The sequence below is a fragment of the Dunckerocampus dactyliophorus genome, chromosome 6 (genome assembly GCF_027744805.1).
Source record: "Dunckerocampus dactyliophorus isolate RoL2022-P2 chromosome 6, RoL_Ddac_1.1, whole genome shotgun sequence".
Lineage (NCBI taxonomy): Eukaryota > Metazoa > Chordata > Actinopteri > Syngnathiformes > Syngnathidae > Dunckerocampus > Dunckerocampus dactyliophorus.
In genome coordinates, this window is record NC_072824.1 from 20,125,288 (window position 1) to 20,147,452 (window position 22,165).

General features: G+C 40.1%; 2 protein-coding genes across 4 annotated transcripts in view; one reads left to right on the top strand and one right to left on the bottom strand.

Annotated features, from left to right (window-relative positions):
• Positions 1-11,141, bottom strand: part of LOC129182479 (circadian locomoter output cycles protein kaput-like) — a 23,493-nt gene extending 12,352 nt beyond the window's left edge. Inside the window, exons 1-10 of one of the 3 annotated variants that reach the window (XM_054778658.1) lie at positions 10,978-11,141; positions 7,144-7,224; positions 6,650-6,785; positions 5,575-5,663; positions 3,937-3,996; positions 3,685-3,833; positions 3,194-3,285; positions 3,021-3,110; positions 2,557-2,677; positions 472-585 (exon numbers count right to left, since the gene is read on the bottom strand). In XM_054778658.1, coding sequence (XP_054634633.1) covers positions 472-585; positions 2,557-2,677; positions 3,021-3,110; positions 3,194-3,285; positions 3,685-3,833; positions 3,937-3,996; positions 5,575-5,591 — 643 coding nt within the window. In that variant the 5' untranslated portion in view covers positions 5,592-5,663; positions 6,650-6,785; positions 7,144-7,224; positions 10,978-11,141. Of the gene's footprint in view, positions 1-471; positions 586-2,556; positions 2,678-3,020; positions 3,111-3,193; positions 3,286-3,684; positions 3,834-3,936; positions 3,997-5,574; positions 5,664-6,649; positions 6,786-7,135; positions 7,225-10,977 lie in introns of all 3 variants that reach the window. The other 2 variants (XM_054778657.1, XM_054778659.1) reach the window with 2 other exon arrangements.
• Positions 11,142-13,457: 2,316 nt separating this feature from the next.
• On the top strand, positions 13,458-21,762 carry exoc1l (exocyst complex component 1 like). The gene is made up of 4 exons (XM_054779613.1): positions 13,458-13,515; positions 18,135-18,297; positions 18,621-18,802; positions 21,493-21,762. Exons 1-4 carry the CDS (start codon positions 13,510-13,512, stop codon positions 21,760-21,762), a joined length of 621 nt encoding a protein of 206 aa, XP_054635588.1. The 5' UTR covers positions 13,458-13,509.
• The last annotated feature ends 403 nt before the right edge of the window (positions 21,763-22,165 follow it).

Consider the following 22,165-nt stretch of genomic DNA (forward strand, 5'->3'; position numbering starts at 1 on the left):
GGAATCAAAATGACGAATCGGAACAGTAATCGTTCAAATTCAAACCATGCCCAACACTAGTGAGGAAGAAGGACAAAGTAAGAAGCCAAAAACTTACCACATAAACACGGAATGGGAGAACTTTTTTCACTAGGTCATGTCGGACATGCCATGGCTGACTCTATGCAGTGTGAGGGTAATGTAATATAATGTCATGTCTCATCAATGTAACATTACTGACACCCAGTGACCAGAATACTACAGATACAGTAACTTGTCTTCAAGATTATTTGACTAATAATAGGCCATAGTCAACCATGAAACAGCAATCATTTATTATTTGATTAATTTTTGCAAAAACGCAATAGAGTGAGGGAGCGATGCTCGAACAATGTAGCGAGTGACGGCTATATGAAACAGATGCTTAAAGCTTGATAAGTAAAGTGACACATATATTTAGCAATAGTGACTTATAATAAGAAAGTGGCATACCATTGTTGAGCGACTTGAAGTTCCCAATGAAGCTCACGTATTCATAGACAGGAGATTCTTTCGGGTCAATGGACCCTCGGAGCATATGACAACAGAATTCCATGTAGTTCTTACCTGGATGGAAAGAACTTTGCTGTTCAAAGTTGTTTCTTTCAACTATATTCTTTCAAAATATGATAACAACATTAATGTCATTAAGACTAACATTTGAAAGGATGAACGTGAATGAATGAGGGAATTTCTCTTCGTTATGAATAAATTATAATAATGCATTTTATTTGTAAGCGCCTTTGAAGGAACCCAAGGACACTGTACACAGACACAGATAAAAGCAGCGCACACATAAAATGAAAAAATAAATAAGATAAAATAAAAATGTCATGGTAAATTCTAAAGTTAGTGAGAGTAACATGTCCTCAATAAGTGGGTTTTGAGTGTGGATTTGAAAAGAGGAAGAGAGTCTATGTAATGGATGTCCCAGTGGGAGAGAGTTCCAAAGTTTGGGAGCAGAGCAGCTGAAAGCTCTGCAACCCATGTTGCTGAGGCGAGCAGGTGGGACGTTGAGGTGAATGGAGGAGGAGGATCTGAGGGAGCAGGAGGAGGTGGCAATGTTGAGGAGCTTAGAGAGGTAGGGGTGGGCGAGCTTGTGGATGGCCTTGAATGTATATAGAAAGATTTTGAATTAAATTCAAGATGTGACGGGGAGCCAGTGGAGGTGCTGCAGGATGAAGGTGATGTGGTGAAATGAAGGGGTTCTAGTGATGATGCGGGTGGCTGAATTCAGGACAATTGAAAGATTATGGAGGGATTTGTGAGGGAGGTCGACGAGGAGAATTGCAATCAATACGGGAAGTAAACAGGCTGTGAACGATAATCGAGGTAGCATGGCTGAGGGAGGGGTGTAGGCAATTGATGTTGCATAGAAGGAAATATGCAGACCAGGTAATGTTATTGATGTGGGATTGAAATGATAGCAGGCTATCAAGGACATCCAGAGTGAGCAAGTGAGCAGTCGAAACTGTTAGGTACGAAAAACTAGCTAACTCTGGTCTGTAAAAAGAACTGTTTAGAAGGATTGAATTTGGTTTGCTAGAGATGTAGAGGTGGGTGTCATCTGCAAAGCAATAAAAATGGATTTTGTATTTATGGAAGATAATGATGAGAGGGAGAAAATAGATGATGAAAAGGAGGGGTCCCAGAACAGAGCCTTGAGGCGTGCCTGAAGTAACAAAGGAGGACAGGAATCTGTGGGGCTTGAGGCTGAGAGATAAGAATGAAACCAGCTGAGGGGCGTTGGGCTGATGCAGATGGAGGATATTGAGGAGGATCATGTGAGAGATTGCGGATGTGGATGGTAAGTAGGCCGGAATCTGCTACCATGAGGAGGTCGTTTGTGATCTTGAGGAGGGCGGTTTCAGTACTGTGTTGAGTACGTAACCCAGACTGGAACTGTTCATAGAGGGTATTATGGGTTAAATGAGTGTGGAGCTGAGAGGCAACATTTTTTTTCCCAGTATTTTGGAAATGAACGGGAGGTTTGAAATTGGGCGGAGGTTATTGTAGTTGTTGGGGTCTAAACTTGCTTTTTTGAATATCGGGGTGACAGCTGCAGTTTTGAATGAAGAGGAAGCAGTTCCAGTGGTTAGTGAGGAGTGGATGATGGCAGAGATGAGAGGGAGCAGAGAGGGCAGGCAGGCTTTGACCAGAGCTGAGGGGAGGGGATCGAGCTGGCATGTGGAGAGTTCAGAGTTGCAGATGAGGTCTGAGATTTCGTAGGGGTTTGGAAGCTGGGAGGTGGAGAATGGCTCGCAATGGGGGAGACATTCAGTCGAAGAAGACGGAGAAGTTGAACTTAAGGCCTGGTGGACGTTTTAAATTCTACAAATGAAGAACTGCTGTATGTATATATGTATGTTTGTTTTGAATTTTACAAATGAAGAACTGCTGTTTCTATCTATCTATCTATCCATGATTTAGCGGGCAAGAAAATGGTTATTGATATTGCCCAAAAAACAGTTAATTGCCACTATAAACTGTGATCATGTTAGTAAACAAACAATGACACAAAGTAATTGTGTTACTAACTCTTTAAATAATCCGACGTAAGGCTCTCAAGGTCGTTTGGGTGTGTGGACAGGGCTTTATACACTTCTGAGTGTTCACCAACTGGCAGGAAATTTAACAGGTTCTGGTCCACCAGGTCCGCCTGGGAAATAAAGAAAAAAAACATTTTAGATGCATTCTGTGCATTCTGGCAATAGTACAAACATTGAAATATTCTGTGTCTAACAGTCAGATATGCAAATGCTGTCCTTCCCTGCTAGTTAGTGGTTGCCAGCACAGGCTACTGCTGCTAATGTACACTAACTTGTGTTAAAATGAGGAAAATGAACATGCAAAGACACAAAATACCCAATCAATGCAAAATGGGATTTCAAGAGTGTGTGAAAAAAGAGGAGAGAGAGAGAGAGAACAACCGCCATTCCGAATGTGTGAATGTGCGACTGGCAGTGGATATGGTACCAAGGTGGAAAAAAAAGACTACTCACAGGAAGATGTTCCAGTAATGAGGTGACACTCTCTGACACATAGAGGATGTTCCCATCAGTCATTATTGCTATGAAGAAGCCATCCAAAGCCTGATAATGTCAGGGGAAAAACACACTTTGTACTTTCAACCCAATAAATGTACTCAGAACATAAATAAAGTTAGATATCTGACCTCCAACATTAGCTGGGTGAACTCCTCATTGCTAAGAAATGGAGGCTTCCAGTCCTGCCTGATCTCACTGGACTCGGACTGGGCAGCGATTTCTAATGTGAGAGGGGAAAACGTATTTGAGAGAGGAAACCCAGTGAAGGAGCACTTGTGAGGAGACAGGAATAAAAAAAAAAAAACAAACAACAAAATAAAACAAACAAATGTTACAAGACTTCAGCTTACAAAATTGTACAAGGCTTAGTGTGAAAAAATGGCAGACAAACAGAATACTAGACAACAGTGTAAAGAAGATAACACTACAAGACTGTGGGAGTAAAGTTAACAAAACTCAAGAGTAATAACTGACAAAAAACAAATGTCATAAAACGTGATAATCCCGTTAAAAATCTTATAATGAAAGAAAACAGACACTGACAAAATCAGTTTAGAAGTTGAAACATTTCACCCTGTGACGGCGGGCTAAGCAGAAACGGGAAGTGAAGCGCCCTGACCTTTGTGTTTACACAGGAAGTCGATACTTTTCTGCAGGATAGTGGACTTGTCCATCTTCCTGGTGTTGCCTGGCAACATGGTGCCAAGTTCCTTGATGAGGACATTGAACTGGTCTCTCCGCTTCTTTTCGGACTTGTTTCGGGACACGCTACAATTGAAAAACAGGGCAAATTAAACAAATGCCAAACTCTTCATAACATTATTTATTAACTGGTGAATTAATAGAACGTTAATGTTTCTAATTGACCTACCGTTTTGCTTTGTCCTTTTCATCTTCTTCCATCAACCCATCAAAGATGCTACAATCATCCCTGGTCGAGGAGAAAAAACAGCACACTTAATTCAAGTTTCTCTTGCTTCTTGTTGTCTTCATGTGTATTTACACACACTTATTGGTGGCTTGAAAGCAGATATGCACTGTTAATAATAGCTAATGGTGGATGGTGGCTAATGAGAGAATTCCTACATGCCAGAGGCAAGTTTATTTTTGGGTCACACAAAAACAGAGAGATACAGACAGAGAGATAGAAGGAATGTGTCGTGCTTGCCAAGGAGTTTATGAGTGCATTTGTAAAACCAACACGTCATCTTGGGCTTTCTGGCCTTCTATCATATAACAAATCAAATGGATTCCTTCCATGACTGCTGATGATCAGTAATGTATTTAGATTTAATTTAACATATTGTATTTTTAAAAGGGGTACATTGTGCCAAGATACTTACATTGGAAAGAGGTATGGTATGGTCTGGTTTATTTGTTTCAGACATATTTACAGTAAGAAGAACACAAATCGAATGGAGACGCGACAGTGTGCAGGGACACGGTAGGAGACAAATATAATGCCGAGCGATTTGTAAGGTCAGATTTTTTGAGGAGGCTTTTTTATGATGCAAATCTATTACTTTCTTGAATGCATATTGTTTTGAGAAGCCAAACTCTTTAAATACAATGACCCAGCAACTAAGCAGAACTACGTTCCTCGTCATAAAAATCCGACCAGAAATGTACCCGCAGGACCCAATGGGGGGGTAAGTCGCTGTTGAAATAGTCCACTGCTGATCGGGATGTCATACAACTTAATGTCGGCAAATATCAGAAAAGTGCACATAGAATAGGAACAACATGGCTTGAAAAGCAACAACTTGCCAAAACTCTCATTTAGCAGCCTAATTTCTTGCCTTAAAATTCACTGTCGGGATATAAAATGAAGTAGGCGTAACAGCCTAACCAGTTTTAAATAATGATTTTGGTTGATGGTTTTAAATTCTAATTTTTCAATAATGATTTAGTGACGTTGGTGTTTGTCGCGTGATAAGAAGCTGGTGAAACAGGTTGCACTTCACTTCACTTTTGCACTTCACTTTTTAGAGTCATCTTTAACCTTTTCAAAATACTTCCACACTTTGGATGATTTTTTCAGCAGCCATTATGAGCCAATAAGTCTGTCGATGTCGACTGTCTTGCTACCGTTCCAAACTATCACTCACACCAGCTCCTTAGGATTGTGCCACTGAAGTGGGTGATTTTATTTATGTGTTGCAAGTATAGGCCTTCTGCCACCACACCCATCATTTTCAATTGTTTCTTAGCACAAATTAGGCTGCCTGGGAATATTTTCATTCATCCTAGTCCATCAAGTCATCCAGTCCTATCTAGTGTGACTTGATGGAAAAAGTCCTTTGTGCCAATAGATGGTAATCACATGAGGTGTGGATGTTGGGAGTGCCGTGGGAACACAAAATACAAAAAATAAGTAATGCTTGTTAAGTGTTTAGCTGACCTCTGTATCTAGCTGTGTTCTGCCATGGCTATTGTATGTCTATAACGTGTGTATTGTGTATCATTGAAGATACGTGGGGACACACAGCTTGTGCTTGCTGGAACATACCCTATGCTTGATGTCATGGTGGCTGCTGATCAGGGCTGTGGTTGTGGTGACTTGCTCTTTAGGCGTGAGGTAGGCATTTGGAAGTCCACCTTGAAGGGAAGTGCGAATAAACAGATTACACGGATTGGACTAAAAACCACAGAGCAGTCTAATTCATATTGGACAGAGATGGCCTGCAATAATGAAGAATTTTTAGTTTCAACACATTTGATACAAGCAATAAAATCCTTTATTGAATAAGTGTTAAAATAAATAAAACCAAATTGATCAACATTAGATTGTTGAAAAGCTGGACTTTTGGTCTATTTTTGTTTTTTGCCACATTTGTACAGAAAAAAAAAACAAAAAACATTGGGAGTCTCATAAGTTCATTTCCTGCAATCTATGACCTCTCATTTACTGTATTTGGACTTAGAAACATTTTTTCTGATAGGAACTAATGGAAACTGAAATAATGACAACAATTTCAGACAGTTAGTAGCACTGTGACAAAGTTTCATCATCCTTAGTACCTAGTTTAATGCCTGAGTGTCGGCTCCTGCTTGCTTAAAAGGGAAAGTTCAAATTTTTTGAAACTAAGTTGTATGACATCCCTATCAGCAGTGGACTATTTCAACAGTGACTTACCCCCCCCCCCCCGGTCCCGCGAGTACATTTCTGGTCGAATTTCCGTGACGAGGAACGTAGTTCTGCTTAGTTGTTGGGTCATTTAAGTAAAGAGTTTGGCTTCTAAAAACTATATGCGTTCAAGAGACTCTTCACTTAAATGACCCAGCAACTAAGCAGAACTACATTACACTACAGAAATCCGACCAGAACTGGACTCGCAGGACCAAATGGGGGGGGTAAGTCGCTGTTAAAATAGTCCACTGCTGATGAGGATGTCATCCAACTTCATGTAAAAAAATCCTAACTATCCTTTTAACTGAAGTCTCGCGAGATCTCACATCATGTATGACCACGATTTTAAGAAACTCTGAGGCATATTTCATTTAGTTTTATGAAAAGATCAGCATATGTGGCCAACTATTTATCATTCAAAATATTTTGTGTATGTTTGTGCAGTTACACTCACCCCACTGCAGCTTATGCACGGTGTGATTTAATGTCTTTTCTCAGGGGTTGGTGGAGGAAATGGTTTGGGGTCAGCGCTGATGCCGAAGTCATCAGGGGTCACCAGACCACGGAAAAGCCATGGCGGTCATCCAAACCTAAAGGACAAATCAGAGACGAGACACCGGGGTAATAAGGTCAGTCTGGGATCAGCTTTTATTCAATTATTCAAACGACAGCAAGGGGAATATCAATATAAAATCCTTTTTCTTTTCTTTCTTTCTTTTTTTGGTAGTATTTCAGTTACTGAGTATAAAATTTGGCTCCAACCCAAAACGCCCTGATGTATAACTCCATGTACAGTAGTACATCAATGCAGAGAGACCAAACTGGAAATGAGTAATTTGTCACACATATAGACCAAATTCTTGTGAGAATATTTTAGAGCACTGTGACCCAGTTATGTGAAGAAAAAAAAACACAGGATGATTCAAAATTGTCAACTTACTCACTCACTGGAATGCCCCTATGAGGTTGTTGTTACAGAGACTATCCTTCAGAGTGCTTACAAATCTTTTTGTGTGAGCCACACCTCACCTGTAACACACACACAGACAAAAAAAAACCCATTCAAGCAAACAAACAAACCATGGAACTGTGCACACTGTGTGCTATGAATGCCAATTGTAGAGGCCAGAGAGAAATGCACAAGGTTGCTTGATGCAGAAGAAAAACAGTAACCTCTGCGCTAAAAAACATATCAGATTATGGGAAACCAAAAAGGTCTGTTCCAGTTTCACACAATCTAAGGTGATATCTTCAGTCATATTCAATCATTTTGATAAGACATACAGAAAAACCTTACATCTTAAAGGCAGATTAAGATGGAAGCATTTTGCAAATGATTAATCAAGAAATCATTCCACTTCGACTACCTAAGCAAGGTAATTACGTGTTCTAAAAACACACTTCAACAATTGTTGAAGCACACAGCAGCAAAGTTAACGTTTTAGCAGGGGTGTCCACAGTGCGGCCTGGGAGCCATTTGCAGCCTGTAGCTTGTTTTTTTTAAATTATTATTATTATTATTTATTAAATTAAACAAAAACACAAAAAAACAGCTAATATGAGAAAAATAGAGCAAAAAAGGTGCATCCTTTCATTTATGTGGCCCTCGGTGGAAAAAGTTTGAACACCCCTGATTAAAAGCATACGAGTGAACTTGTGAACTGAAAGTTTGAGTGCAACCACAGTGTTTCCCATATGTTCATTTATTTGTGCCAGTCCGCCATAATTAAATTTGCACTGCCACAAAAGCATTTTGCACTCCTTTTTTTTTTTTTTTTTTTAAATTTGCCGGGTTCACACTTGCTCACAAACACATTATAATGAGATTGTCTGTGTAGGCTGTTGTTACATCTCTATACAGCAGGTGGTGTCGTAACTCTGCTTCTTAACACACCTCATACCCGGACCAGCCCTGTACCCTGCACGGTTCAATCCAGCATCCACACATTCACTGTCCAGCAGCATAACCATTGAACCAAAAGCCCTTGGCTGTTGTGAGGTGGTGCTTGGTGAGTGATGTGGGACGTTGCTGAGCGGGAGGGAAGTTGGCTGTGTAAGCTTAGGATCTTTGCGTTCTGGGTTGAGTTGTGGACGACAGTAGCTCTTCAATGACTGTGTGTTATGTTACCACGTGTTGACAAAGCGATTGAAAGTGCATTGGCGGCTGTGTCTCCCCTTGACCACATGCAGGGGTGTACCAGTTCTATAGCACAGCCACACGAGCTGGCATGCAATACACACATACCACAGCTGACTTGCTTGTGCATTATAATGCATCATCATAGTGATATATTAGATGTACAATGACATGTACATTATCTTTAATATCAACGCACAGTTATACAGAACCCATGAAAAAACACGAATGTTTTTATAATTGCCCATGCGTGCTATAAGGTGCACACATGGGTGTCTACCACTGCACTAAATAAAACACCCCAAGTCAATAGCTGCATGTTATGTTGTTAAATAAGGTTTAAAAACATTCATCATGTCGCCCATTTCTTGTGACACAAACCAAAAAGTTCTGTTATTCTTGTCTACACACACACACTGCATCATGGCTAATTATGCAAATTACACGATGATATCACCAACCCCTCACTCCCACCACCATGAATTATGTGCAGACCTGTGGGAAACACAAAACTATCTTTACACAATGCAAGGGGCCATCTTCAATCATATTTAATCATTTTGAAAAATAAATGCTCACATTTTAAAAGCTGATGAAGCTGGAACCATGTATAGACTTTTATTTACATATTGACCACAGTTACTTTGACATAAAAATAAAATATCAATAATGTTTCACTACGCTTTATTTTGAAAAACATACACCGGAATCGACTCTCTGCCCTGTTGGCACTGGACTGATACGGAGAGGAAGGCCGAGAGAAAGGTATTTAAAGTTAATTCGTGCATTTCTTGTTCAAGCCTGTGAACAGGACCCTTGTGCTGGCATTATTACTGACAGTAAATTTAAATATTTAAAAAAAAAATTGCTGCCACAGCGACGCAGCACCGGCACGACACAGCGGTAGCGGTCCACCTCCCATGAAGCCCACCACCACAGCTTCAAAACAAAACCTAGGGGAAACTCTGGAATCCCTTGTTTTAAAAGCTGCAATTTGCAATGACTTAAAGCATACTACTAACGACATATAGTGAAAGTTTGAGTGCAACCATCTTAATGACAACTGTACTTTGGGACAATACCAATTTTACAAAATGCTCCCATTTTAAAAGCCAAATGTCGAACCATTGTAGAAGTACACTATAAAGCAGGGGTCACCAATGTAGCCCCCCATGACCACATGAGGCACCCACAAGCCTAGTTTTCATTGAGGTTTTCAGTTAATAATGTGAGACACACTAGAAAGAAATGCATTCTAAAATACGAAATGCAGATAAGACAAAAACATTTTGTTTATGTTTTAATACAAAATGTGAGTTGCGGATACCATGTGTTACTGTTCTGGTAAAACAAGTATATGCAGTTTGTTTGGGTTTAAAATAAGCTCTAAAAATAAATGTTACAAAAATGAGTAGCTCTCAGTCATTTTCATTTTGTAAAAGTAGCTTTCACAAGAAAAAAAAAGTTTGGGGACCTCTGCTATAGAGTAACAATGGGGACAACAACAAAAGCCTGTTGCAGTTTCACACAATCTTAAAGTGACGTCTTCAGGCGTATTTAATCAGATACATTTTCATTAGAAAATATCGTCATTTTAAATTCCGATTAGGCTGAAACCATTCCTTCACATTTATACTGTCACACTTGGCAGATGATGAATAATTCACACCACTTCTACCACGGAAGCAATACAAAAGCTACAATAATTGTGCAGCAAGTGTAAGAACAACTTAAATTGGCTTTGCACTGATTTTAAGCACACCACTAGCGACATATACTGAAAGTTTGTGTGCAACCATCTTAATGACCCTGCCGTGGCTCTACTGTGGGAAGCACTACCCTGACCTACAGTACAGTAATCCTCATGTCTAAGCTTTTTTTCATTGTGCCACTCTGCCCACTTTACATTGACTACACGCTTAAATAGCAGTACACCACGATGCAAATAGTACACGTTAAAGCGAGAAAATAGCTGTAAATTAAGAGAATAAACCAAGAGAATAAACCATGAGCATATGTGCCACAGGTGTTCGTTATACAACCGGGAGAGAGCAACCCACATAGCTAGCTATAGCATGCTAACTAAGCTTGCTACCGAAAACTGACAATTTAGCTCACTACCTTCTTCCTTCGTCGCATCTCCTTCTGTTACATTCGCGTGCCGACATGACAAATACCGTGTTTAGTTTAAAATTGAGCGCAAAAATTGAGTATATCAGAGCAAAACTGGCGTCGAGCCCTAGCTGTCACGCAACAAATTATTCCGTAAAATACCGCTGCGGCTTCTCTGCGAGGGAACACTGAGAGCTTCCGTTTAAAACAAGAAACAAGAAAAGCCTCCGACGATTTATCATGAAAATATGTAACATAATGAATGGTGTTAACATTTACGCGGCAGATGTACGTACACATATACAAACAGGGGCGCGTACACGCCCGCACACACAGACAGGGAGGCAGACGGACGCGCGCATAGACACACAGGCTGCTGAGGAGAATGTGGGTCACTGGGCCTTGCTCGCCCTCCAGCGTGCGGAAACAGTCCCCGATCCTCCGCTGCAGTCCACCCGCTTCCGCGCCCCTCTCCCTCTCGCCGTACAAAACAACATTTAACCACCGCGCAGCACGGAATAAAACAGCCTCACCTCGTCGAGTGTTTCAGCGCAAACGCCTTCGCTTGTTGTGCGGCTCTCGCTCGGTCGTAGCGTTGCATGGAGAGCGGAGGCGGCGGCGGGGGCCAGGAGGACTCCGGCTTGGGGAGGAAAACAGGAGGCCTACTTCATATTACGACGTACAGTCATGCGCAATACAGACAGTAGGGCGCACTATTTGGCAAGTACTGTACACAAACAGCCCAGAAGAAGACCGACCACAGATCTGCACAAATGACTCCACTCGTCTCACTTTATTTTCTGACAATGTAAATGTGCAAGATATATACTGTACATGCAATATATAACATATACACAATATTGCGCAATGCGATAATTAGTATGCATTATTATGCGACTAATGTTTTGTCAACAGTGACAATTCCTTTATACAGTACAGTATTTTTGTTGTGATGTTGGAGGGTCACCAAGGGGGTTTTGCCTATGTGTGAGAGAGCGGGGTTTCCCCTTTTAATCGACATCCAATCACAAGCTCTACAGGTTGTGACGTTACACCACTCCCTGTATAGAGGTTCTCCTCACTTTATTGTTATGGAACTTGATCTTTCGCGCAGTCAACCTGAAAGATATGACCACAAGGCGCAAGAAGGAAGCTTGGATCATCCCTAATGCAGTTTTATGTGTGGTCCACAAATTAAAGAAAAATTATAACTTAACCACTAAAAGAGGTATAGGTCAACCCCATGGCACAGCTTTACTGAGTAAAGGAAAAACCATCTACAAACTATACATTCAAAGAAAGTCAGGGGTGTCCAACTGAATCGCACAAAACTCAAAACCGACTTTAGGTCGCCGGCCGAACAGGACAACCGCCAGCTGTGCAATTTTTATCAATTGTATATTTCTGCATATTGAAAGTATTTAAAACCTAAAAACTTCCTGTCCTCTTAACCAACATAATTGGTGAATGTAGCACACCCATATGCATCATCAGTGGACACACACAATCCAGGCTCAAACTAGAAAAGCACTCAGAGAGCGCAGACCTCCACCAAGCATCATAGTTCCCCCCATATTGTGATTTACACCATAAATATTAGTCCTACATTTATTTTATTTAGATATTTACAGTACATCGTTGATCTAAGCATGCTAGCAATGCTAACATGCTAATGTTATCATGCTAACACCGAGCATAATAGTGGTTAGTGGTTATGTGTGTGTCTAGCTATGAAAATGGCTAGAAAAGCTACTAAGCTACTGTTAACATGTTAACATTAGCACGTTATCATGCTAACACCGAGCATGATAGTGCTAAGTCTTTATATATAGCGTCTACCTATGAATCTGGGTAAAAATGCTACTATGCTAATGTTAACATGATAGCAATGTTAAGATGCTAACGTTATCATGCTAACACCTAGAATGATAGTGCTAAGTGTTTATATATGTACTGTGTCTACCCATGAAAATAGCTTAAAAATGCTAGCATGCTAATGTTAGCATGCTAACACCCAGCATAATAGCGCAATGTACTGGGAAGGCTAAATGAGAATTTTGACTTTGAAACGGTCAGTTGAGAAATGTGGAAGTAGCTAGAACTCTTTAGATCAAAGGCATTTTGGATTCCAGAAGAAAAAAAATTGGGAATTTTTGTGCTTTGGTGAATAGCATGAATGTCCTGACTTTGGTAATTGAGTTGATGCTGGAATGAGGTGAATTGGTTGAGAAATGTGGAAGTAGTAATATGTTACATCAGGAAAAGTGTGAATTTTGGGGAAATTTAGAATTTTTTTTATGGAAGTATAGGTAGCCTCACAGTTTGATGTCGGAATGGCTTGAATTGGTTGAGAAATGTGGCAGTAAGAGCAGGTAATAATAAGTAGCTGTAGAGGAAAAGGGTGAATTTTGGACAAATTTAGAAATTTGGCTCACCCCCAAAATGTAATCAGTTCTTCCATATCCTATCTCCGACAATTCCTGAAAATTTAATCCAAATCCACTCAGAACTTTTCAAGTTATTTTGAACACAAAACAGATGAACGCAGGCAAAAACGTACGGTAACCTGCGCTTGCGCTTTGTGCTATGCGGAGGTAAAAATAGTATTTAGTATGGTCAGATTTTAAGAAAATGTCACAATAGCACTTACAAGTTGGTGATTCGTACCCCACTTCCTCCATTCCAATCAGTGTTGTTGTGTGGGCGCAAGACACTTCACCAACCTTGCCTCCCGTGCCGCCCACACTGGTGTATAAATGTAAATGAATATTTGGTGGTGATCGGCGGAGAGGGCCGTAGGCACAAACTGACAGCTACAACTCCATCAGTCTACCTCAGGGCAGCTGTGGATACAGATGTAGTTTACCATCACCAGTGTGACTGTGGAGTGAATGAATAATGGGTTGCACTGTGAAGTGCTTTGAGTATCTTGAAAGGTGTTATATGTATCCAACATATTATTATTTAATTAATGCCTACATTTTATTTCCACAGATAAAAAGAAGAAATGTGAATTATGAAGTGACACTGTTGTGTGTGCTTGAATCATCTAAACAGATATATTCATGCAGGTGAGTCACACTGGACACACACTCATGTACTAAAGATGAGTCATTGCCAAACATCCGGCCCTTCCCTTGTGAGGATAGCAGCAAACATCTCTGTTTACAGGTGACCTGCCGAATTAACTCAGTATGACTCTTTCTCTATGTGGACAAAACTCAGATAAAAAAGAAAAAACTATGAGAAATGGACAGGCATGTGCGATGATTTTGACTTTTGACCTATGCGAGCTCAGCGAGCTCTTTTGTTGAATGATAGTTGTGATATAAGTGTTGTTTCTTACATTACATGAAAATATTCACTAAAAGTTTGAAGATCCTCTAAAAAATTGTGATTGTGCTGACAAGAATCAACAGAATTCAATTTTATGTCAGGAGTACATGCAACAGTGCCTCACGAGAGGCAAAAGATGGCGCCGTGTTGAAAAAAAGTTGATATTATGGTTAATACAGAATACTGATTCAACTGCAAAATGTATACAGTCGTCCCTCACCACTTTGCGGTTGAAACATCGCGCCCTCATTCTATTGCAGTTTTCCACAAATTAATTAATGATCACTGTTTTGTGGTTGACTGCAGCCTGTTATTAGTCACAAAATATGCATATTTAAGCAAATGTTATGTATTCTAATAATGGCTAAATTAACTAAAATACAAATATAAGGCATCGAAATGACGTTGATGAAATGTAGTATTCTACGCTGGTCACTAGGTGTCACCAGTAATGTTACAGTAATGTTCTGTGAGGCACACACACACACACCAGAATTGATCAGCGGAACAACAGGCTTTTATTGCAGGTTTGAATGATCTCCCAACAGGTACAATAATAAGAACATGCCATTTTCTGTGCCGCTTCTCCTCACTAGGGTCACGGGTATGCTGGAGCCTATCCCAGCTTCAGGAGAGAAGCGAAGTACACCGTGGACCGGTCATCAGTCAGTCGCAGGGCACATATAGACAAACACTCACATTCATACCTATGGACAATTTAGAGTCACCAATTAACCTAACATGTATGTTTTCGGAATGTGGGAGGAGTACCCGGAGAAAACCCACGCACGCACGGGCAGAACACGCAAACTCCACACAGAGATGCCCAACGGAGATTCGAACCCAGATCTTGCAGATCTCCTGACTGTGTGTCTAACCACTCGACCATCAACCCGAACATAATAACAATAATCAATAATCATCCAGCTAAAACTCAACTCTGAACCCCACGGTCACGTCAGTCCACACGTAGAACCCACTTTCCAAAGTATGCCAATTTCCTTTCACTGACTGGATTCGGGCACACAAGCACCACGTCTGCTTAGCAACAAGTGGTTGCATAAAGATTAAAAAAAGAAACTGAACAATTGTGTTGATCAACAGTATGTCGCTTTTTCTGTCATGTTTGACTGTTGTGAGCACTCCCTTCTGTGCTTGAGTATAGTACACTTCCCTGACCCCAGCATGGTTGGAAGAAGTGGGCTGTGGTACGTTATGCTTGCTCATGCATGAGCAGTGGTGGTTGTAGCTTCAATAGTGCCCTGTGCGAGACCCCTTTCGAGGCTTGGGTCGAAACGCTTGAATATTTGGTTGTATTTCACCTCAGAAGACGCAGACTCAGCCACCTGCAACATTTGCATGTTTTTTTTTCCAAGTACTCGTTTCCGACACCATTTAAGCAACAGCACCATTTCAAAAGTACCCATTTTTACCGATAATATGTAAACGATACCCATGCCTAACCCCGCCTCTTGCCCAAAGTCAGCTGGGATAGACTTCAGTTCATAAGCAACCCTAATGAAGACAAGTAGAATAAAAAACGGATGGATGAATTTGAAAAAGGGCACAAAGTCATTCAAGTTGAATATTTCAGTGTCATACGACTGTCCCTGTGTGAGCGCACCCTTACATAGGACTTACTTTTTAGTGCTCTCTCTTGTTCAATGTTGAGCCAAGGATTCGCTTGATTCTCTGTTGATTTTTGAGTCAAAGATCAAAGGGGGTCTAAGGTTATATTTTTGTCTGCACTTTGTCTGCAAATTTCAGTGATCTCTTCTTGGCGAGAGCAGCTGTCACCAGTTACACTTTTTTCGCATTAATATTGATGTTTACATGCTGATGTTTCCAAAATGGTCAAATACAGTAAAAATGGAATTCTACCATTAACCTTCAGTTAGTCAAATAATTCAGTCTCACTATCCATTTACTATACCGCTTGTCCTCATGGGGATCATGGGATGACTTTGGGTTCGAGACGGGGTACACCCTGGACTGGTCAAAACTCAACAGTCAATCAAAGGACACATATAGACAGTCGCACTCACATTCACACCTATGGACAATTTAGAGTCTCCAATTAACTTCACATGCAGGTTTTGGGGATGTGAAGGAAGCCGGAGTACATCCATGCACACACCGTGAAATCGTGCAAACCCCACACAGAGATGTTCCCATGGAGATCAGATCCCAGATTACCCCACTATACTGCCCTAATCAAATAATTTTGTATTTTTAAGTATTATTATTCATTTCAATGGTCTTAATTGCTGTTTCCATGCCAGTGTTGTATCGATGCAGCATAATGCTATCTATAATAGTGAAGGTCTGCGTGGCTGAATTATAGCTCAACTTCCCTTAGTGTACTTACACTTGAGATTGAACCAACAGCACCTCTAGAGAACTTTTTAACAATCAATTCATCAATTAATATTCTGGTCCCAACTTCATATTTCCATTTAACACACATCAATGCCATTTTGGTGTATTCCACCACACAGATGTTCTCTCTCTCCATGTAAATAACAGTGACAGGATGAATTGCTGGGGTTAAATCTCCAGATATGTAAGTACAATAAACCTCATATGTTATTCATGAGATTCAACACGTGTATCCTTTGCTGGCTACTTCCTGTCTTTATCCGCTCATCTTTCCATCTCAGAGGCAAAAAGCCTTTCAAACAAAAAACCATCAAGACCAACAACTATAATAAAAGCACTTAGTGCTGGAGCGACCCGTCTTTGTTTTCACAAATGTGACAAATCCAATGGAGCCACATGGCGTTGAGGCAACAAATCAAATCAGTCCTTTGCTCTGGTTCATCCTGCTGGGATTTGCTCACAGCAAGGTCCTGCCCATCGATGCAGACTCATATTTCATATTAAAGTGCAACTAAATAAATGCTCAGTGTGTACTGTTATGTTCCCGCTGATTATCTGTCCATACTTTGCATGTTTGTAAAACTCCCCCACCCATTTGAGTGCTTCACCCCCCAGCAATGTCTACAGTAGAGGGTTAATGGAAAACATGCAAAGTGCTGTGGGACATCCATTTCCCACACAACAAGCGTTTAATCACAGAGAAACATTGGGCAATGTGCCATACCATACAGTAACGTCAATATGGGAGTGAAGGGGAGACAGAAAGACCGGAGGAGGAACCTTGGGTGAGTGCTTGTGTGCAAGTGATGGGATTTTGTGTAAACCCTTACAGTTCCTAGTGTGAGCAACTTTGTCCTTAAGTCCAATTCCAAGTATGCAATCCATACATGTATCATATGTTTCATATTCCATTACCCTCTGTTAGTGCCAAGGGCCTTAATAGTCTAACATACTGTAAACCAGGGGTCACCAACGTGTTTCCCGCGGGCACCAGGTAGCGCCCCCTCCTCTCACAAGGAAAAACGTGGGTGACCCCTGCTGTAAACTAGACTTGCACATTTCTCAGTTTTAATAATGACAGTAAAGAGTCATTCACGTTGTTTCATAAAATTGATTATATTTACATTATATATTCTGAATATTATATGTATTATTATTAATTCTATTATTTTGAATGAATATAATTTAGTATAATTCAAAATCTAATAAGAAATAATAATTCATTGTTGTTTTATTACATTATTATATTTCTTTTTATTATGTATTCTCACCCATTCTAACAATAATACTGCACTGTATTTTTTTATTACAGTTCACACTCACGTTAACGTCATTCATTTTTATTTTTAATGTTTTAATATTTATGTTTTAATATATTAATAAAAATATACAGCAAATGACAAAAATATAATTTGTTATTATACTTTATTGTTAAATATTAAAATCATTTATTAATGGTTTAGTCCTACCCAGCGTACAAATAATGCGCTAAACTGGATAATTTTTCCTAAATATTTTTTTATTTTATATGATTACTATTTATATGATTTTTTTTACCTTTATTTCATATTTTATTTTATTTTTTTATCCTATTCTGCTGCTGCTCTTTCCACAGTGTTTATAACAGTGCATCCTGACAATATGAGTAAACCACTTAAATCTTGCAGGAAACTATCCTCCTGATTGTGAGGAATGTCATCATAATGGGCCTTAAAAAGGTTTTGGCCTTTATTGCTCCCTTTATGCTCAGTCTCTCCCAGGCAAGTTTTTATGAAGACAGAATAGTAAAGTAGCAAGAATAATATGGATGATCCAACCCGATTACTGCAGAGTGGAGATGTGAGTGCGTATCCTTGTGTGTGTGTTCTCGGAGAAGCACTCATTTCACACACTGACCAGAAAGGAAAAAACATCCTGCCCTTGCTGTCAGGTGTATTCATTACATCTATGTACATTCCTTTGGCCACATTTACAGGATTCATCCGGCCGTGATTGTGGTCCTCTGCCTACCCTGGTGATGTCGTCTCTTCTGAGGGAGGAGATGCAAAGGGTTCTATTCCGACCTGCAAGACAGAGACTGGTGGAATTTATTGAGATTGAGGAACCAGAGCTTGGAAGACATTTCCTTTGTGTCTCTGGTAAGAAACTTTGTTGTTCATTGTAACACCAATTTTCACATGCTCTGTGAATACAGTAATCATTGCAACATGTGCATGAATCTTTATTCCTTCCAGACATTGCTCGTCCACACTTGTGGTCTATACCGACAAGTCCTTACGTTATGACCACTTGCACAATGTCATTAGACCACTACAGTTGCTGTAGCATCAATTCTGCCTTGACAAAGATAACAAATCCCAGTTTTGATTGACATGGTCAGAGACGTTTATTATTGTGTTTGCAGTCATGTTACGTATGTAGATAAATAAAGTAACCAAAGTGTGTTTTCATGTTTCTGCAGTTGCCAAAAATAGGCTGGTGCAGTTGTGTATAGTGCGATGCCAGGTTACACAGACACCCGGTAAATCCGGATCCAAGCGAGGACACCACACTAAGCGCTCCTGCATTCAGGAGTGCTACAGGAGGACAGAAACCTGGTCCCTGCAAGACCTGACTCTGGTGGATGGACGGGACCCTGACGTGGTATGTTGTTGATTTGTTCGCCCCTAAAATAGTCTGGCATTAGTTGTGCCATTCAGTTGTGTTTTTTAAAGCCTTCAAGCCCTGTGTTAAATGTATGTAGGTCAAATTTGTCAGAGGATGTTCTATAGTATATAGTATATATATACTAGACGGTGGTCTAGTGGTTAGCATGTTGGCCAACACAGTAACAGTCTGGAGATCGGGAAGGCCTGGGTTCGCATTTCTGTGTGGAGTTTGAATGTTCTCCCCGTGCCTGCGTGGGTTTTCTCCGGGTACTCCGGTTTCCTCCCACATCCAAAAACATGCAGGTTAGGTTAATTGGCGACTCTAAATTGTCCATAGGTATGAATGTGAGTGTGAATGGTTGTTTGTCTATATGTGCCCTACGATTGGCTGGCGACCAGTCCAAGGTGTACCCCGCCTGTCGCCCGAAGTCAGCTGGGATAGGCTCCAGCATGCCCCTGCGACCCTAAAGAGGAGAAGCGTTATAGAAAATGTATGGGATGGATGGATATTCTTTTATTTTAATTTACAATTGTCATCTCTGTTCCTTAAATTAGCCTAAACTGGCCAAGTGCCACATTTGTTCCTAACAACAAATAGTGTCCTATTGAAAACCATTGAAAATACAATTTTTGATGTTTCTTGTTAACATAAACTTTTGCAATGTTCTTTATATTAAGATTTCCTTTATGTTAAGATATCAATTTGGACTAAGAGCTTTCCATTTTTAAGTTTAGATGTGTCCAGCAGATGACGCTACTTTTCCCCATTGAAAGCAAGAATCAAAATTTCACACTTAGCTACTAGGGGTGTCACGAGACTAGACGATGCATGAGATTGGAGACGAGACGAGATTTTAACACAAATTCTAAGAAAAGTGCAATAAAAAATCTGACTCGACAAACTTTTCTAGTTAACCACATCACAAAACAATGCATGTGCATTTTGAAAGGTTTTTTGCCCCACATGTCATTGAACACAGTGTAGCCCACCTACTCCACTGGGACAGGGAAGCGTAAAATTATGGAGAGATATGGGCTGCTAATGAATCATTTGTTGTTAAATCTGGTAAATGGGAGAGGGACAACTGCTAAACATTTACCTGAACTGATTAAATGGTGGTTAAAAAGGAGTTAGATGTAGGCTAAAACAATATGCTAACACTCTGCTAGCTTACTTCATTGTGGACATTTTGCTAACGGGTTAATTTCCATGACATGCAGACTGGCTAGGCTACAAAAAAAAAAAAAAAACAGGTCACATACTGACACCCTTTTGTTTGCCTTTCTTCTTTCACCTTTCTCTCTTTCCTTTTTTCACTCCCAGACATTATTTTAGTAGGCATTGGCAACATTGTTTCACTCTGCTCTGCCACAACTGCCGACTGACAGTTGCAGCTACGAAGCACGGTGAAGGTAGTAGTGGACCAAAGCAAAAAATTTCAACCTGGCTTAATCAATCCTACTTTTATGCAACAGGCCCCTGGGAAAGTAGGACTCAGACATAAAGCATGGCAAAGTATTGCAGAGAAGATTTGCTATACTTCACAAATACGCACTCCTTGCTCTGCTGAAACCATCATAATTAAAATCAAAATAGTTAATTAATGTTATGTTTGTTGCTTGTTTAACAAATCAGGAACAGCGATGTACAGTAATATCTATTACCTTTTTGCTTTATTTGCACATCACCATTGCTTGCTGGTAGCTTCAACAGTATGTATACTTCCGGTTTCCTCTTGAGCGCTAAGGCTGTGGGAGAATGTAAATTATCTAATAAATAATCTAATGACGTCATCTAAAATAATTTCTCTACAATGATTGAAACGAATGATGACAAATGTTGAAATAAGGACAGTGAGTGTAATTGAATATGATAACAATATGTGGGCAGTGGATTAATTATTGGTTTCCATTTACCGTATGGTGACTATTGATTGAGATAAGGAATGAGATTAGCCTGGTCTGGAGGAGGCTAACTCCACAGCATAAATCACCATGGTAATTTATGTCAGAACATATCCCACTTTCCACTATCCCACTTTTGTGCAACTGGATCATGGATAAGTCGAGCCAGGATAACCAAGATATCCCGGCATAGTTCCTTATCCTAGTTTTGTGCAGCGGGCCCCTGGTCTTGATAATATCAATATTTGGATATTATTATTAGAGAATCTGTCACGGTCCAGTAGAAAAAAAAGCAGGTTTCACGTGGACAATGGCCCCTGGACCTGGGTTTAGAAACCTGGGTCTATGGGATTATTGTGATCCAACTCATCAGCCTTATCCCTTATCAAGAATCACAGTTACCAGAGTTTTGTTGAAATTCTTTAAATGTCACTGATCTTGTTTCAGATGATGAGCAAAGCCTGAAGCATTTGAGATGCTGCAGAGGGTCCAACAAGATCCTTTTATCAAACTGCTGTCAATTCATTTTATTAAATTATCTTAAATTATCTACAGATTGCCTCATGATGTCAGCTGTAGTTTCTGACATCTAAAAATAAAACCACTATCAGCAACCACTAGATATATGCGTTTTTTGCAGTTATCAAGAAAATAATATTGCAGCAAACATTGAGTGTTTAAATTTCTATTTAAAAAGTGCACAGTCTCTTACAATTAACACTCAATCGCTTCCATGCAGAACACTGAATGACCTTCTAACTGGTTGTGTCTCTCCTGCAGGATGACCCGTGTTTCCTGCTCCACTTTGGCGAGGTGCGTACAGTGCGGGCCATCAGCTGCTCAGCCAAATACGCTATTGTGCGCTCGCTGGTTGCTCTCAGCGAGCAGTATTGTCAGAGGTCACTGAACCTGCACAACTTTGACTGGGCCTACATCAAGCCCACGTCCTTCTACTCCAACAGAGGAGACTGTGTGGTGCTATCACAGATATGCTTCTATGCATTCAACTTAGTATGTCTGTCCATGTGTCCTGTGCCCCTGGATGCCTAATGGAACTGCACAATGACTTGTGTATGTGTGTGCGTGTGTGTGTGTTTAGGTAGGTAATGCTCTAACATGTTTACTCAATTAATGTACGCTTGTGTTGCATTACTCAGGCTTTGGCAATTTTTCTTCTAAAAATTAGCACTTGAATGCTGCTAAATTTACTATATGTTCATGGCAAATGCAGGTTTCAAAATAACTATTTTAAGTGTATAATGTACTTTTAACTGCTTTGTTTAAAACAAGTTGCATACACTTTTGTGCAAATTAATTAAAACTATTTGAAATTATTTATACTGCATGTCTCTTTAAGTAGTAGCACCAACAAAACAATTTCTTAACCCAAGGGCCAATATGTTTACATAGCAAATACATTTTTGTATTTATTGAAAACTCCTTCAAAATAACC

Bases quoted from the DNA above. Each gene is read 5' to 3' on its own strand.
- exoc1l (XM_054779613.1), top strand. The intron at 18,298-18,620 runs GTAAGAAACTTT...ATGTTTCTGCAG, and splicing joins ACATTTCCTTTGTGTCTCTG to TTGCCAAAAATAGGCTGGTG. The intron at 18,803-21,492 runs GTATGTTGTTGA...TCTCTCCTGCAG, and splicing joins ATGGACGGGACCCTGACGTG to GATGACCCGTGTTTCCTGCT.